Source organism: Amblyomma maculatum, chromosome 6 (genome assembly GCF_055883805.1).
Source record: "Amblyomma maculatum isolate TAMU_Amacu chromosome 6, ASM5588380v1, whole genome shotgun sequence".
NCBI lineage: Eukaryota > Metazoa > Arthropoda > Arachnida > Ixodida > Ixodidae > Amblyomma > Amblyomma maculatum.
In genome coordinates this window covers 100,326,495-100,344,719 of record NC_139349.1, presented here as the reverse complement: position 1 = coordinate 100,344,719, position 18,225 = coordinate 100,326,495, and the positions used below count along the sequence as shown (strand labels likewise).

At 43.6% G+C, this 18,225-nt stretch overlaps 1 protein-coding gene across 2 annotated transcripts in view; it reads left to right on the top strand.

Annotated features, from left to right (window-relative positions):
* The window catches only part of LOC146186422 (uncharacterized), an 87,741-nt gene that overhangs the window by 52,292 nt on the left and 17,224 nt on the right, over positions 1–18,225 (top strand). For both annotated transcript variants that reach the window (XM_084607187.1, XM_084607186.1), the window contains exons 10-12: positions 3,839–3,906; positions 7,768–7,869; positions 15,246–15,309. In XM_084607187.1, the coding sequence (XP_084463313.1) occupies positions 3,839–3,906; positions 7,768–7,869; positions 15,246–15,309 (234 nt within the window). The remainder of the gene's footprint in view (positions 1–3,838; positions 3,907–7,767; positions 7,870–15,245; positions 15,310–18,225) is intronic.

Genomic DNA, 18,225 nt, shown 5'->3' with positions numbered 1-18,225 from the left:
ATAACTGCAGATGCGCGCGCCTTCGGGGAATGGGCACGGCGCTGTCCAGAACTGTCCCCTCTCATTCCTTCTGCGTGTGGCTTGAAAACGTCACGCGGCAAACGGCCAAGGGTGATGCGATCGTCTTTGTGGGAAGGCACACTTTCCAGTGCGTGGTGCGGAGTTCAATATATCGAACGACCAGTGAAATTGAGTTCGATATATGACGCGGCTTTCCTATACTTTTACATGGGATTTTCAAGGGGATATTCCGTCAGTTCAATATAACCAAAATTCGATATATCCGGGTTCAATATAACCTGGTTCGACTGTATATTTTACAAACTTTATACTTTTGCACATCTTATACAAAATTACGTCCTCTACCCATGAACTGAGATGCTCGAGACGGAAGGCTCGTCCGTATTGAATTAATTCTAAAGCAGTTGGTAACTTACTGCAGAGTGCGTTAAACCTTTCAGAGCAGCAGATCTAATGTGCAAAATCTTCACGCTGATCTCATGTCGATCACAGAGAGCTGCTCTTTCGAGCCCTGCTAGTGCAATTCGTGCAATTTTTTCGGCATCACTGCCCATTCCCTGTATATGACGAAAGAAGTGCAAGCTGATTGTGCTCAGAAAGCTTTTACACTTTTGTCAGTCAGCCTTGTACTTTGGATATCGCCCATGGTCATCATTATTACCAGCCTAATAACTACAGCTTCTGCAACACAAAGGCCTTTCCCATTGCACTCCAGTTCACCATTTCTTGCAGCCTGCTCTGGGCGGTACTAGCTCCGAGCACAGCAAATCAGTCTCCTCAGTCTGGGAATCGGTTCCTGTCACAAGCTTCATAGCTGGCTACACCGCTAGGGCTTGCGGGGGCATGCGATATTGGATTATCCTTTGTAGTGATCGCAGGAGCACTGGCAAAGCATCTGAAAGGAAAGCCCCATGCCAACAGCGGACAAAATTTTCACATTATTGCATGTAAGGGTCACACTGAGTGATTTCGCCAATTCTTGTCCAAAGCTTTTACGCTCATGTCTTTGTTGAAGAAGCAGATATTCTCGCACAAACCACTTGTGTCTGTGTTGAAGAAGCATAGGTTCAGCCTTGCCCATTTCTGGATGATGTTGGCATTCTTCTGCAAAACTAAGGGAAGCTAGCCAAGGTGTTGTCTTGCTCATCGTGACGTGTAGCTATCGACGTTGCGGCACCATGGTTGTCGGGGGCAGAACGCTTGGCTCGACAAAATGAACATCATCAGTGAGAAAAACAAACTGCACCATGAGACAAGTGACCTTGAATATGTGGCTAAAAAAAGGAGGCTCTGGAAAAAGATGAACTAACCGCAGAGACATTCCGAATGAGGAAAGGAAGAGTTAAGCAGAGTCTGTGCAAACCCTTGTCTTAACCAGGAAAACAAGCTGAATAATTGCTAAACCGAGCAAAACTGTGGCTTAATATGCTAGTCCTCTTAGGCCTGTATTCCGATCCGAGTTTGCGTAGCTTTGAGAAATGTTTTCACACTTACGTGGTTGGTGCAAATGCTGCAAGCAGATGTCAGTTTGGTTGTGGCTATGAGTATGGGCAGGTTGTGACTACATTTGATTTCCAGCAACGAAATGCACAGCAGCACCACGGTGCACTGTTGCTCCTACTGTTCTTTGCTGATAACACATGGCTGTGCAGTGATAGAAGGTGACCGCTACGGCCACCAATGTTAAACAACAAAAAGCTAGCTTATTCGCTCAACACTGCTACGCTGAAAACAATTGCTGCTTTGCTGAACCAGCAAGTCGGCATGACGACTTGCTGCCTACAACGCCGTTAAGCCTAAGCGGCTGCTGGTGCAGACGTTAATTTACGTTCTGCATTCTGTTTATGCAGGCGCTGCAAGAAGCGAGAGTTACTGCTGTTGATGCGTTTATTTTACCGGCAATAAAGAAATAAAGGCTTGAGCTGTATTTTTCTTTATTCATGAGCTGCAAGATTTGACTGACTAAAGTTTCAGAGCTTTGCCTGGCATGAAGCGCAACTCATGCACACGTTCACTTGAAAACTAACACCATAGCTATCAAGGACCTTAAGTGAGGCCAAAAAATTACCTTTGACATGCCCAGTATAATCTTTGATGATGCCTCGCTGGTGACTGGCCATCTACATGATGAGCAAGCACCTTGTACTTCTAGACACAGCACGTGATCATGTTGTGGGATTCTTTGACAGCTAATTGTTAGTGTGTTCTAGAGTAGGGAATGCAAGCTTGCATAGAGGAAACGCAAACGTGTTGCAGGACATTAAGCTGTATGTTTCATAATTCAACATTCTCAACCACAGAAACAGTGTTGTTTCATTCATAGTGACGTCGTCTGGTCTTCGGTAAAGAGGCTATTTTTTGCGACAAACAAGTGGTTCTTAGTAGGCTTAGCAGTCATGGAATCATTCAACGAAGTAAAAAAAAAAAAAATTACAAGTGTTCGACGCTGCTGAACCAAATATTGAGCGAAAGCATTAGCTGCATGCGGGTGACCGAGCGTTCTTCTTTATTCTTCCTCAGCCCACATATAAAGCCCCACTTTAACCAAGCCGTATGAACGTGCCTTAGTGGCCTATAGGGGTAACGTGAATGCCAGAATCCTAGCAGGCTGATTCTGGCATAACCGTTCCATGTGAAACGAGACCCAAGTTGGCAGCTCCTGCCGACCGCTTGAGTTGGTAGCCCAGCTCTCGCCCTAGTGTCACGTGGGGTGTGACATCACAGTGTCTCGTAGGTAAGACGAGGCTACCGGCCACACTACGCTGAAGGCTGGAAACCTAGAGTAGTATTGCTTTCGCAGTAAAACAGTACAAAATTGTCATTATCAAGTTGGTTATAATAAAGATAAGGAAAAGCGATAGCCTTTGCCCAATATAAACCTAAAAAACGTAGCAACGCCAATGAGATCACTTTGGAGTGAAAGTCTCCGCTTAAGAGCTTGCTGCCAGGTTGGCTATTTTGCATCATTGGGGTCTTTGAGCATCTGTGATGAAAGCTTGCACTGTTATTCCATGTGAATGGCGTCACCGTCTGGTTTCTTCAGCACTTTTCGCTGCATCAGAGCTGCCACATCTCATTCCAGTGTTTCCACCAACCATACGAGGGGAAAACATGGCATTTTGAAAATGATGCAAACCCGGAACACAGGCTGTAATTTGATTTTTCTTAATTTTGCTAAATTGCTCATCATTTTATTCATTGTTTGACTTCATGCTTGTAGTACCAGGATTGCCAGAAGGCTAATCTTTAGTTACTCAGCTACACACCTAACCTTTTACGCTGGCCTGCACTGACAAGTCTGTTAATAAAATCTTGTTTCACACAGGATATTCACATTTTCCTTTGTACTGTGATAGTGAAACGGCACCATCGCCGTCCTGATTGCTTTACAAACTAATATATAAGGATGCAGAACGTGTTCGCAGTTCGAAACTTTGCACGAAGGGAGTTTATGTCGGATTTACGTTTTGTGGCAAATAACATCAAAATCTGATATTTGCAAAAGTCCGTGTACTGTGCGATGTCAGCGCAGTTAAAGATCCCTGGGTGGTCGAAATTACTCCATAGCCCTCCACTACTGCGCCTTTTTCTCTCTTCACTCCCACCTTCTTCCATTCCCTTACGGCACGGCTCAGGTGTCCACAGAGCAAGTGTGACAGATACTGCACCTTTCCCTTCCTATGAACCAATTATTATTATCAATTTTATTGGTGTGACAGTATATCTAATAGCAGTATTAATGACCAAAAATATTAAGCATAGCATGGGGAAATTTTTTTTATGCTTTCGGTGCTCACTGGTTATTGTTTTTACGCAGACTCTACGATGGCTACTGCGCCTGACAGTCAGCAGGACCCTCCACCTGCTGCCAATGTAGAATTTGAGGTTTGACATATTCTTTTTTTACACTCCAGTGCTTTTTCGAGCTTGTGACTCTCATCTTGAGACGATGGCACCAGAATATCACTTGTTTCCAAAGGATGCACCCCATTGAATGCAATAGTAGTATCCTGCGATAACTGTATTAATAAGGTAAAAGCACATAAAAGTCGCAAAAGTTTCTCGAGAAAACAGTTGGCAGTGCTTGCTATCAATGGTCCGGGGAAGTCCAACTTCGCACGCTGTGGCTTTTTATTTTGAATTTAACGTATGTGCACTGTTTAATCGCGCAGGTTGGCTCGGTTGGTAAAACTTTGCAGGATTGATTCCGGTCTGCACTTGCGTACTATCGGTCATTGTGATTATAACTGTCTCTCAAGTAAATGAAGTCCTCTTCCAGTGCTCCTAATTTATTTTTCTGTATTGCAGTGCCTTACATATAAGGGCAATCACTCTTTCCAAGGTATGCAAAAACATAAACAACACGTTGTGGGGTAATGTTTGGAGCAATTATAGCATTTTTGCAATGCGAGTGTGGCACAATGCATGTCAAATTTGACATCGGGCACCTTTACGTAAGCTGGGCTTCAATAAATGGGGCGCCAACTGTTCTCTTTATGAAGCTTATAATTGATGCAAGATCTTATGCTTCATCAAAAGCACACGCTTAGTGGCAGCGGAGATGCCCTGTGTACGTTGCTTTTGTGCACCTGCAAAAAACTTGATGGTTCTTCAGTGCCAAGAGGACAGTTTAGTTATTCACTCACACTTGAACCTGGATATAACGTTGCGGTTTTGCGTGAAAACTCAAAAGGGCTTAGTAGAGCAGAAGACAAAATGAAAAATGAGTGTTGAAATAGCCCGGCAAGCGTGCGCAGTAAATCCCCATTACATGAATCCACAATTGCATTGATAATGCAAGTGCGGAAGCAGCCGCCTCAACCTCCACCGCGGATTGCTGGATGGATAGATGGATTGGATTGAATCTAGAAGCGTCCCCTTAGAAACGGGGTGGTAGCAGATGCTATCATGCTCGTTTTTTTTTCCCTATACCTTAATTATTGTTTTAGATCAGTCAACTATACCATCATTTTATTTATTGAATTTTTGTTTCTACATTACTGACATTATGTTACTTTTCTGCTTTTAAGCCACCAATCTTCCAATCGTTTTGTGCTAGCTTCCACCACACGTTCATTCGCCTGGCCACTGGTATCTCTAAACCCCAGGGCCGCGGGAAGAGGAGCTGCACCTGCATCGACTTCCGGATGGATACTATCACATTCGATACCATCACGACGAAATCACGATGCCCCCTATGTGTGGGATGGGGAGAAAGTGGAGGGGAGGAGTCAGAAGGACCCGCTTGTTTCCACCAAGACCGACTGAAATAAAGACCTGCAGAGATAGCACTCCTTCAGCGCGCATCTTCTAGTTCATAGCCTTCGCCGCCAGGGAAAGAACACTACCGGCAGCTTGGCGCTACTGTTAACCTGTTGATAAGAAGGGTCTATTAGTTCTGTCATTTTTCTTCATCGTTATAGTTTAATTATCTGTCCACCTAGACTTGACTTCGTCATCAAAGCCATCGCTCGACTGCTGAAACCAAAACCGAAACTGGAGAGAAAAGAAATTTGATTATAAATTATTCAACGGCTATAGACGAATATTATAAGGCGATTCATGTACAGTAATGTCTTAAGCATCATTACAGAAGATAAAACACGAATTTAAAAATGCGTTCTCTTTACTCCTTTAAGGTTTGAAAACAGATGACATGAGCACAAACGCTGGCAAACACGAGGAATGATGGGTACTTCCTCCATCAGTTCGCGGTGTCATCTGCTTGCTCCGACCAGAGCAAGAGTGCTCCAAATGGTGTCAGGACGTGGGATCTATGCCGATTCGCGCTCTGTCGCGACCCACTGCTCCAGCGCCGCAATTGGAATTCACTATTAGCTTTATCTCGGGTGCTGTATCGGCACTCTGAGAAGCCAGGAAGAATACTCTTATTTATTTATTCCTTTTTTTTTTTTCCGTTTCATTATTGCATTCTTCCACTAACAAACTCGCACCTGTTCCTCAAGTGGCCGCATGATTCCTTTGCACGTGCGTAAGCAACAGTGATGAGGCACCATCAGGGAAATTGCTTAACTTCAATTCTAAGAATGCTGAAGGGTCCCCAAAAGAACAAGGAAAACTTTACACTCGCTCTGAAGCATTTGTTAACACGTGCAAGAAGCGAAGTAGCAAATTGTCATTGAATGAAAGTCGTAGTCGGGGCACCGATACTAGTCGCACATTTATGGATTGCTTTTATGGGGAGGGGGGGGGGGGGGTATTTTTGTATTTTTTGAACATTTTATTGCGAAAGTGTTCGGAGTGGCATGAAGGCAAAAACTGCGTGCAGTGTGTTTGAAGACTACCGCAACAGCCTGCCACAGTTAATAGGTGGCATGATGGAGAGGGAAATACTGCCTTTTCTGTCTTAGGGTAGACATGAAAGACTAATATAACGAAACATTTGGATATAATGAAACTCCTAAAATGCGGCTCATTACATCATAAGCAGAGCCGAAAAGGCATATGCTTTCACATTTTCTTTGCATCAGTCAAATTGATTGCTCTTCTTATTATTTTCTTCAGAAAATGTGATTTGATTCTAAGTCTCCCTTTTATTGTAGAACCACCAACTGATTCCATAAATGATTCCATGTAGGGTGCACCCTCCTGTTCACCGTAACAAAAAAAGGAAGAAAATGGTCTCTGTTCGTTTGTTATGCTTTACTTTTTCGTTCTGGGGCAACGCTTCTCTGCGACCAGCCTCTGTGCATATTTATTATCTGTAATCAAAATGTTTTGTGTGTTCTGATTCTGGCTGTGGATTCCAAAACTACACAGCCTTGCAGATTTGCTGCAAGCCATTCTCTCCGCACTTGAGTGTGGAAAGTAACATAGAGCACTGTTTTGCTTTTGATCTCCGCCAGAATCGTAACATACTGATAATTAATTGCTTTAAATTGCGTACATACTGCCATCCTGCAGAAAACTGCAAAACAAAGTAAAACAGTACTATGAAGCAGGTGTATGCACAGCACGTTGCTACTGTGACATTCTTTTTTTGCGCGGGCCCAATTTCTTTAGCTGCATTCAGTTAATTTGAGAACTCAGGTAAAGAAATTTTTCTATTGACTTCAAATTAATTAGGGTTTGCTGTTCAAAGAATATACGATTTGATTTTTTTTTTCTTTTTTACATTTATTCTTATGGGATAGTTCTTCAATGCTGGGAGGAACATCTCATTATCCATGCAACTTATGACAACTGATTGACGAGGCCTGATATTTCCTGAGGAGTCATGTATATACTAAGCATATATGAGAACTGCATGCTGGCCAACACAGCGCCTGTCAGTATGGAAGCATCGTAGAGTGTTCTCTAGAAAATGCGAGAGATGGCTATAGGTGGAATTTGTATGGCACAATGATTGTATGTGCTTGTCATTTGTTGATTAAAAAGAAACCTTTTTACTGGGAAATTTCTCATTTTATCCCAAGGTTTTCACATAACCTTGGCGGTTAAGTATTTTGTGAAGGAACGGCAATTCTTTTTACATTCACTTTATACTCTACCTTTCTCTAAACCTAAACCCTTCTCTCCTTCACCCACTTCTTAACCGAGTTGTATAATGGCTGTTGGCTGTACGTAACGAGCAATGATGTGTAAAAGGCACCATTTTTTTTTTAATATTCTTACTCTGGTTTAGCAGGACACTTCGTATATGGTCGCTTTCATGCATAATTGGTTCTGGTGATCTCTTGGCCGCTGTTTAGCTCTGAAGACTGATGTGACTTTCTGCTCTTACAGCCCTATAGCCCCTGGGGGAAAGGAACTGGCAACCATTTTCCTGACCAGGACTTCAGGAGGGGCTCGCAGCAGCGAACCGTCACGGGTGACCCAGAATCAGTGGTATACCTGACACTCCCTATCTCCACTCCTGCTGTGCAGATAATGAGACACTCTCTTCCTCTTCTTTTGAAGCTTTGCAGGGACACAACTGCCTCAGTGTAAAAAGGATAATTCTTGCTGAAAATCGGAAAGGCGTATGCTTTCGCATTTCCTTTGCATCAATCAAACTGATCACCCTGCATATTTTTCTCTTCTGAAAATGGTCCAATTCCTCATTTAAGAACCCCCCTTTCCCTTTTTTGTATAACCGAGACTAATTGACCGTGTACCTCATAAACGATTACTAATGAAAATACGCAATCTGGAGTTAGATAATAAGACAATAAGATGGCTTGAAGCATTCCTCACCAATCGTCTTCAGGCGGTTAAACTGAACAGTACTATTTCCAGTCCAGCACCAGTCAGGTCTGATGTCCCTCAAGGTTCGGTAATAGGCCCGCTGTTATTCTTAATATACATTTATGATATAACTGATAATATTACTTCTACAGTTCGGCTTTTTGCTGATGATTGTATAATCTACAGAGATATAAGCAGCCCTAACGACACAACTACTTTGCAATCTGACTTAGACAAGCTAACGGCATGGTGCTGCAACTGGCAGATGCAAGTTAATGCAGAAAAGACTAAACATATAAAGTTTTCCATAGGTTCAAAGTCTTCTCCCAATATCTACACTATAAATAATGGTTTAATAGACTCGGTCTCCTCGATTAAATACCTTGGCGTCTACCTAAATTCTACATTAACATGGACTGACCACATAGAGCAAATTACGTCTAAAGCACAAAAGAAACTTGGCTATCTCAAGCGTCGCTTATATCTCGCCGACAAGGACACCAGACTTGAAGCTTATAATTTCCTTGTACGTCCTTCTCTGAAATATGCATCAATAATTTGGCACCCTTATCAAATCACCCTAACTAACATTCTTGAATCCGTCCAGAATAAAGTTGCTCGATTCATCTTGTCATCCTATTCACGATATCAAAGCGTTTCATCTCTGAAGGAAACACTCAACATGCCATCCCTATCAGTGCGCAGAAAAATCACCCGTTTATTGTATTTTCATACACTTTATCATAATAGCACTCCGTTCACCCGGTCTCATATTTCTCCAGCCCCTCATACGTCACATCGCGTTGATCATGCCCATAAAGTTAAAACCATTTTTGCCCGGACGAAAAAGTACAAACATTCACCATTAATCTTATCAATTAAAGAATGGAATGAACTGCCACCCAGAATCGCCACGATAACAGAATCATCTTTATATCAGTCAGCATTGAAAACCTACCTTGAATCATTACACTCACGGTAAATGTTTTGGACCACTCTGCCGTCTGTTTTCCTACCGCTGTCTTCTTTCTTTTGCATGAATTTTCCCCGCGATTGCATTAAACTCAGTTTCTAGGATATAATGCTATGTTATCTCTGGGTGTGTTGTTTATGAGTGCTATTTCACCATCTCCATTGCTCTGTTTGTTCTTTTTTGTTGTTTATCTGTTTTATTGATTGTTTCTTTAACAATGAATTGTATACTGGCTTATGTCCCCCCCCTGTGTAATGCCCCCAGCGGGCCTTTAGGGTATCTGAATAAAATAAATAAATAAATAAATTGACACAGTAACAACTATTTTTTTTTAGCTTGCCCCATTGTTCACACTTACAAACAAAAAAAATAAGGTCCCAGTTCATTCGCTTAAATTCACTTTTTAGGGTGAATGTCCTTATTACACGAAAATCTGTCTTTTGTTGTTACAGTTGAATCCCGCCACAACGAATACCGCCACAACGAAATTTCCGCGACAACGAATAATTTTTTATTCCCCGCGAGTATCCTATAAGAATTAATGGCCTAAATTTCTCTGCACAACGAACCATTTTTGCAGAGCGTTTCCGCTTCAACGAAATTTTCGCGTTCAAAATCGAAACCGAAACTAGTTTTATTGGCGAGAAGTCCAAGTCAAATCCAAAGCCACATTAAGCATGAAATCACGTGATTGCAGTTCCGCCATTTTGGCTTTGTGTCGTGGTCGCATTGTTCACTCGCTGCCTTTCTCTTCGACAACGACGAGTTTTCATCCGCAGGACACGATGGCAACGCAAGTGAAAAAACGCAAAACTCTTTCCCTTGAGCAAAAAGCTCAAATAATCGCCCAAGCAGAAAGCGGAAGGAAGAAAGCGGCAATTGCTGAAGACTTCGGAATTCCTGCAAGTTCGCTGTCAACGATTCTAGGCAATAAGGACAGCGTGAGAATGGCACTTGCTTCAGGCACATCCTCGAAGCACAAAAAGGTGACGCGGCCCCTCCGTGAAGAGTTGGACAAAGCAGTGCATGCGTGGTTTGTGGAAGCACGAGCCAGCAACGTCCCCCTGTCCGGAAGCATCGTCCAGCAGAAAGCCTTGAACTATGCATGCCTACTTGGCATTGATGATTTTAAAGCCAGCATTGGCTGGCTAAACCGTTTCAAGGCCCGCCATAACATCGTTGGAAAAGTGTTGTGCGGCGAGTCAATGTCAGCAGACGTGGACGGAGCAGCTGCTTGGAAGGCGAGTAACATGGCCGGAATTTTAAGCAACTTCGCGCCTGCAGACATTTACAACGCCGACGAGACCGGGCTATTCTACGAGATGTTGCCGGCTAGGACGCTTGACTTCAAGGGGCAGCGCTGTCACGGCGGCAAACACAGCAAAAAACGCATCACAGTGCTGCTTTGCACAAACATGGATGGCTCGGACAAGCGTCCGCCGTTAGTCATAGGCAAAAGTGCCAAGCCGCGCTGTTTTAAGGGAACTCGTAGCCTACCTGTGCAGTACAAGGCGAACAACAAGTCATGGATGACCCGCGCTATTTTCACCGAGTGGATGATGGCATTCGACCGCGACATGAAGCGGCAGGGCCGTAAAGTTTGCTTGCTTTTGGACAATTGTTCAGCGCATCACTCCGACGAAGTCAAGCTCACTAACACGAAGCTGAGGTTTTTCCCTCCCAATTGCACGTCTGTCTTACAGCCTCTCGATCAGGGCGTGATTCTTAGCCTGAAGCGCGCTTACCGCGGGAGGTTAATTCAGCGGCTGCTTTTTAACACTGAAACCGGCCGAGACACGAAGGTGGACTTGTACGTGGCACTGCAGATTATGTCTGCTGCCTGGAGCACACTGGGGCGCTCAGTAATTGTGAACTGTTTCAGGCACGCCGGATTTGCCGAAGGTCGACCCGTACACTCTGCTGGCCTAACACCAGGCGTTACAGACGACGACGAAGAGGCGTCACCGGCTCCGGGGATCGCGGCCGCCTGGAAAACGCTGGAAGAAATAGGAACCGTGCCGCCTAATCTCGAGCTCGACGAATAAATACATCGGCGCTGACGCTTGTGTTGTTGTTCACGAAGATGTGAGTGATGAGTAGATCATAAAAGCTGCCCGGAATGATAAGGACTCTTCCGATGAAGAAGACGACGACGTACAGGAAGCGCCGGCTGCGGCAACCGCCGTACAGGTGATGGACGCTTTTGATGTCATCAGGAATTTCGTTGCTGTCCGAGACGACGATGTTGCAATGGGTTTGCTGACCGAGTGCGAAAATCGCGTGACGGCGTTGCTCGCCGTGAAGCGTAAGCAAACCAAGCTTACAGATTTTTGGCATTAAACGCCTTTGCTGCTGCTTGGGCAATTCTTTCTGCGTTTCACGTCAAATTTTTGCGATAACGAAGTTCCGCGAGAACGAATTTTTTTTCGTGCACCGTGAATTTCGTTATAGCGGGATTCAACTGTATTGTTGTTCACAAATGAAGGAATCCGAAAAGATGCCATTGGCGTACAGCATCACTAACGGGCTTTTATGTGGTGCCAGGTTTTACCTATTAACAAAAAATATGATGCAAGCATTCTTCATGCAGTATTCCACCTGGTGTCGTACCAATTTGTTTTTCATTTAGCATGCGTCTGCTAGTCAAGCTGGGGACTAGTTCGTAATGGGGATACAAACCGAGGACATGTGTACAGTCAAATCTCGATATAACAAATCCCGCGAGACTGTAAAAAATTGTTCGTTATATTGAAATATCGTTGCAGCAAAAAATCTGTGATTATAAGCCTGTGGTCAAACCTAGGTATGAAAAAGACGTACCATGGCAATAGACACGTGTGTAGACAGGCAAAACCTCAAACAAATATGTTGCACTAACTTCAAACCTGATTTATTTGAAGAAATCAATTAGTTTCTTCTCCCGCACTGCACTACATTACATCGCTACAGCACATACACTTCCACTTTGTGCAACGCCTCTTCGGGTGCATGATTACACTGAGCGATCTAAGTACGGACTTTGTCCATGTGCATTGTTCAATATTGACCTCATCTTCACAGCTCCCTGAAGTTTGAAAGTCTTTCCTTGGTCTTTCAATATAATTGTGGCAGTCGATGGAGCAGTGCTAGCTGTCTGTCTGCAGAGGCCAATTCGCTTTTTTCCTGCATCGATTGCTTGTAGTCAAAGTTGCGTTCCTACCTCCTTGGCACTTCGCTGCCTACAATCATCATCAGATATCACTCAAACTTCATGGCAACAAAACAAAACAAAAATACTGTCCGGGTGTGCGAATGGCACGAACGATCGACCAGCAAACAACGCAAAACACAGGATGAAAAAAAAAAGCTATGTGGCTAGGCCTTCTGGCTACTGCATATTAAACCACAGCTGTGTGGTGGCGCTAGGAGCTGGCATTAGATATGCTGATGATGATAGCTACAGCCCACAGACCATACACACAGAAACAGCGGTTTCTGTTTTATGCGAGAGTTGAGGGCTGCAGCGCTGTTACTGATGTTCCTAGATTATAGAAGAAAAAGAATTAAAGATCACTGCAGAATCTGCATTGGAGTAATGTGAAAGCACGGATGCTGCTGTTGGTTGCTTCTGGTTGCTTCTAGTTGCTTAATTCACTTCTTATTTGCCCATTTTAGTCTTTGGTACTTTCAAATTGCAGGCCAATTCCTTACTATGCCCTTTTTCGTCTTTACTTTCGGTTGCGTGACATCACATCCTTGACATCATATCCACTAGGGCACCGCTTTCTCTCCTTCCGCTTTCACTCCCACATTCTTCCCTTCCCTTACCGTGGGGTTCAGGTGTCCACAGAACAAGTGTGGCAGATAATGCGCCTTTCCTTTCCTGTGAACTAGTTATTCTAATTAATTACCTAATTAACTTATTGCCCAATTACTTTTTCAGACAGAACATTACTTCACCCTCTATGGATTGACACCACTCATTAACCTCTACCACTTCTCAATTACTCACAACTGCTGCAGACATGTTCCGCGGACAGAAATCTGTGAACATAGCGAAGTAATGCTTTCAATGGTTTCGCATTAAAAATAAAATATGTACGTTATTCTGAAATATACGCTTTATTGAAATTTGTAATTCTGAAATAATTTTACATTGAAAACATAGGAAATCTGCTGGGGATTGTTAAAAAATTCGTTAATTTGAAAATTTTGTTAATATGATGTCCATAGTAACAAGATTTCATTGTACAGGGTCATCCACTTCTAGCTATAACACGGTCACTGCTTTCAAAGCAGCATTTCATTCAACGCAGGTTTATATCGAAGCAAAGCGATACAACCACCGAGGGACCCGGAGGTGGCACTTTGAAAGCAGTGACCGTGTTATAGTTAGAAGTGGACACCCCTGTACTTAACATTGTGTGCCTTAATCACCTCACCACACCACTTACTGCAATGGGCACCATCACCAGAAGTGTAGAGGGGCCATCAGAGAAACAGGAAGGTATAGAGGGCATAGCACTACCAGTCACATGGTGGTGGGCGCCACAGGAGGAAGCGTGGGGAGCGGCCATCGCGGGTGCATTACACAGTCCCGCTTTCTCCTTCATACACGTAGGAGGTCCTAAATGTCTGCAAAAGTTTTTGCTTTTCTTTCTTGAGCAACACACTTCTACACAGCCTCCACGTGTATTTACTATCTGTAATCAAAATGTTTTCTGTCTTTCAATTCTGACTCGTGAGGCATTTCTTTGTAGGCTCTCAAATCTGCGTTAGGCTGTGGATGGTGGCAGTGAAGCAGTAACGTTACTTGGTAATTATGCGCAGCGAATCTTTACGCATCGTTTGTGATCCCTGTTTCCATCTCCTTCAATCAACCGTGCGGTGTGCGCCTATAATTTTATGTCAAGACTCATTACGTGTATTGCAAGAAAAACATTTCATTAGGATGTGAAAAATTTAATGCCGATTATGTGCACGTGTATATTTCTGGACGGTAACTTGTGGTGGAAATACTTCTACTTTGTTGCGTTGGCTTATTAGCGAAATGTTACACCGCCTGAACGAATAGCCCCTCGCCTTTTATTTTAACTTGAAGTAGGATGCTTCTGCATGAATGAAATGCAGATTTATGTCACGTACTACACACTAGCATGTGCAGCTTAAATGTGACTAAGCATACGCATGTTTCATGCATATTTGCATGTTTGTCCAGCCGACATATGCATGTATGTAGGAGAAAAAAAATGCCGCCAATGTTTTCCCCACAACTTATCCGGTGTCACTGCTGCACCAAATAAGCTTCACTGCTTGAGCCACATGCACCGACTAGTAAGCAATTTTACTCTGACTGTATGATATAGTATAGATCAGGGGTTCTCAAACTGGGTTCCGCGGGCTGTCTTCTTGTGTTCCGCGAGAATCCTCAGAGCTCAGGGCAAGCACTGCTCTCAAAAAGAAATTTAATGGTGAAAGCTTGGTGACATTTTGGATGGGGACCGCTCCACTGTTTCCATGCCTCTTTGGAAGGGTAGTGGACATTTTGCTTCCCTTTGCAACTACATATGCATGTGAACAGGCATTTTCAGCCCTCGCCTATCTGAAGAACAAGCACAGAAGCCGTCTTGACCCGGCAGCTGATATGAGACTGGCTCTGAGTGCTACTGAGCCACGCTATGACTTGCTTTTAAAAGGGAAGCAGTACCACCCATCACATTAGTATTTGTATTAATCTGTGCAATAAACATTTAACCTTTGCAATGCTGGTAAATGAAAGTGGGGAGGGGGAGGCGGGGGTTCCCTAGAACTTATTGAAGGATTTTGGGGTTCCTCCAAGCAAAAAATTTTGAGAACCCCTGGTATAGATGTATGATACTGATATGATATATATGTATATTTATATGATATGTATGATATAGATGTATGATACTAATATGATAGATAGATGCATGACTGTATGATAGATGTTTTAAAATATTAAATATATTAGAAAAAAGCACGTGCAGTTTGTTATGTTAGTCGTTTTCAGATTCAAATTCCAACAGCAACACCCCTCACCCGCTCTGTTTTGGTTTTCTGGCAGAATCATTCACCAGCACAAGATTCCAGTAAGAGGAAGGACCAAGGTGAAGGGATGCCACAAATGGGTAAGAAGCAAATTTTTTACTGCGTCGATCATGTCATTCATTAATGTGCTATCGTGCCTTTTTTTTTTTTTTTTTGTGCTAAACAACCTCGCATGTTTAGGAAGCAGTGTGCAGCATGTATTTCCTTTGTTAGTTGCCTGACACAGTGTGAAGGGAAAGTCTCTATCACAGTGCATAGACAAAGCTGCGTGAGCATATGTGGTTACAGGATGCACAAACTTTACGCAGCCTCTCCTGGCTCTTGGGTGCATAGTGTATGGGTTTTTTTCTCAATATATGCATGCGTTTCTGCTGTGCCGGAGCTGGAAATCTATTGTGCCTTAGGCGATGCAGGCTGGCCAATAATATTTTTGTTTGTTTCCTAATTCCCCACATTAATTTATGCATTGTAGCTGCCTCTGTTGGACGCCAGGAAAGGCTATTCTGCAGATTAGTGGGTTCCAGTCATTTTGCTGCTCGAGCCATCAGTGTTGTTGCGAGAAGAAAACAATATATGTTACAAACTTTATACTTTTGCATATTTTGTACAAAATTACGTCCTCTACCCATGAACTGAGATGCTCGAGACGGAAGGCTCGTCCATATTGAATTAATTCTAAAGCAGTTGGTAACTTACTGCAGAGTGCGTTAAACCTTTCAGAGCAGCAGATCTAATGTGCAAAATCTTTACGCTTATCTCATGTCGATCACAGAGAGCTGCTCTTTCGAGCCCTGCTAGTGCAATTAGTGCAATATTTTCGGCATCACTGCCCATTCCCTGTATATGACAAAAGAAGTGCAAGCTGATTGTGCTCAGAAAGCTTTTACACTTTTGTCATTCAGCCTTGTACTTTGGATATCGCCTATTGTCATCATTATTACCAGCCTAATAACTACAGCTTCTGCAACACAAAGGCCTTTCCCATTGCACTCCAGTTCACCATTTCTTGCAGCCTGCTCTGGGCGGTACTAGCACCGAGCACAGAAAATAAGTCTCCTCAATCTGGGAATCGGTTCCTGTCACAAGCTTCATAGCTGGCAATACCGCTCGGGCTTGCGAGGGCATGCGATAGTGGTTTATTCTTTGTATTGATCGCAGGAGCACTGGCAAAGCATCTGAAAGCAAAGCCCCATGCCAACAGCGGATAAAATTTTCACATTATTGCATGTAAGGGTCACACTGATTGATTTCGCCAATTCTTGTCCGCAGCTTTTACACTCATGTCTTTGTTGAAGAAGCAGATATTCTTACACAAACCACTTGCGTCTGTGTTGAAGAAGCATAGGTTCCGCCTTGGCCATTTCTGAATGATGTTGGCATTCTTCTGCCAAACTAAGGGAAGCTAGCCAAGGTGTTGTCTTGCTCATCGTGACGTGTAGCTATCGACGTTGCGGCGCCACGGTTGTCGAGGGCAGAACGCTTGGCTGGACAAAATGAATATCATCAGTGAGAAAGGCAAACTGCACCATGAGACAAGTGACCTTGAATATGTGGCTAAAAAAAGGAGGCTCTGGAAAAGGATGAACTAACTGCAGAGACATTCAGAATGAGGAAATGAAGAGTTAAGCAGAGTCTGTGCAAACCCTTGTCTTAACCAGGAAAACAAGCTGAATAATTGCTAAACCAAGCAAAACTGTGGCTTAATATGCTAGTCCTCTTAGGCCCGTATTCCGATCCGAGTTTGCGTAGCTTTGAGAAATGTTTTCACACTCACATGGTTGACGCAAATGCTGCAAGCAGATGTCAGTTTGGTTGTGGCTATGAGTATGGGCAGGTTGTGACTACATTTGATTTCCAGCAACGAAATGCCCAGCAGCACCACGGTGCACTCTTACTCCTACTGTTCTTTGCTGATAACACATGGCTGTGCAGTGATAGAAGGTGACCGCTACGGCCACCAATGTTAAACAACAAAAAGCTAGCTTATTCGCTCAACACTGCTACGCTGAGAACAATTGCTGCTTTGCTGAACCAGCAAGTCGGCATGACGACTTGCTACCTACAACGCCGTTAAGCCTAAGCTGCTGCTGGTGCAGACGTTAATTTACGTTCTGCATTCTGTTTATGCAGGCGCTGCAAGAAGCGAGAGTTACTGCTGTTGATGCGTTTATTTTACCGGCAATAAAGAAATAAAGGCTTGAGCTGTATTTTTCTTTATTCATGCGCTGCAAGATTTGACTGACTAAAGTTTCAGTGCTTTGCCTGGCATGAAGCGCAACTCATGCACACGTTCACTTGAAAACTAACACCATGGCTATCAAGGACCTTAAGTGAGGCCAAAAAATTACCTCTGACATGCCCAGTATAATCTTTGATGATGCTTCGCTGGTGACTGGCCATCCACATGATGAGCAAGCACGTCATGCTGCCAGACACAGCACGTGATCATGTTGTGGGATGCTTTGACAGCTAATTGTTAGTGTGTTCTAGAGTAGGGAATGCAAGCTTGCATAGAGGAAACGCCAACGTGTTGCAGGACATTAAGCTGTATGTTGCATAATTCAACATTCTCCACCACAGAAACAATGATTCTTCGTTCATAGTGACGTCGTCTGGTTTTCGGTATAGGGGCTATTTTTTGCTACAAACAAGTGGTTCTTATTAGGCTTAGCAGTCATGGAATCATTCAACGAAGTAAAAAAAAAAAATTACCAGCGTTCGACGCTGCTGAACCAAATATTGAGCGAAAGCATTAGCTGCATGCGGGTGACCGAGCATTCTTCTTTATTCTTCCTCAGCCCACATATAAAGCCCCGCTTTAACCAAGCCGTATGAACGTGCCATAGTGACCTATAGGGGTAACGTGAATGCCAGGATCCTAGAAGGCTGATTCTGACATAACCGTCCCATGTGAAACGAGACCCAAGTTGGCAGCTCCTGCCGACCGCTTGAGTTGGTAGCTCAGCTTTTGCCCTAGTGTCACGTGGGGTGTGACA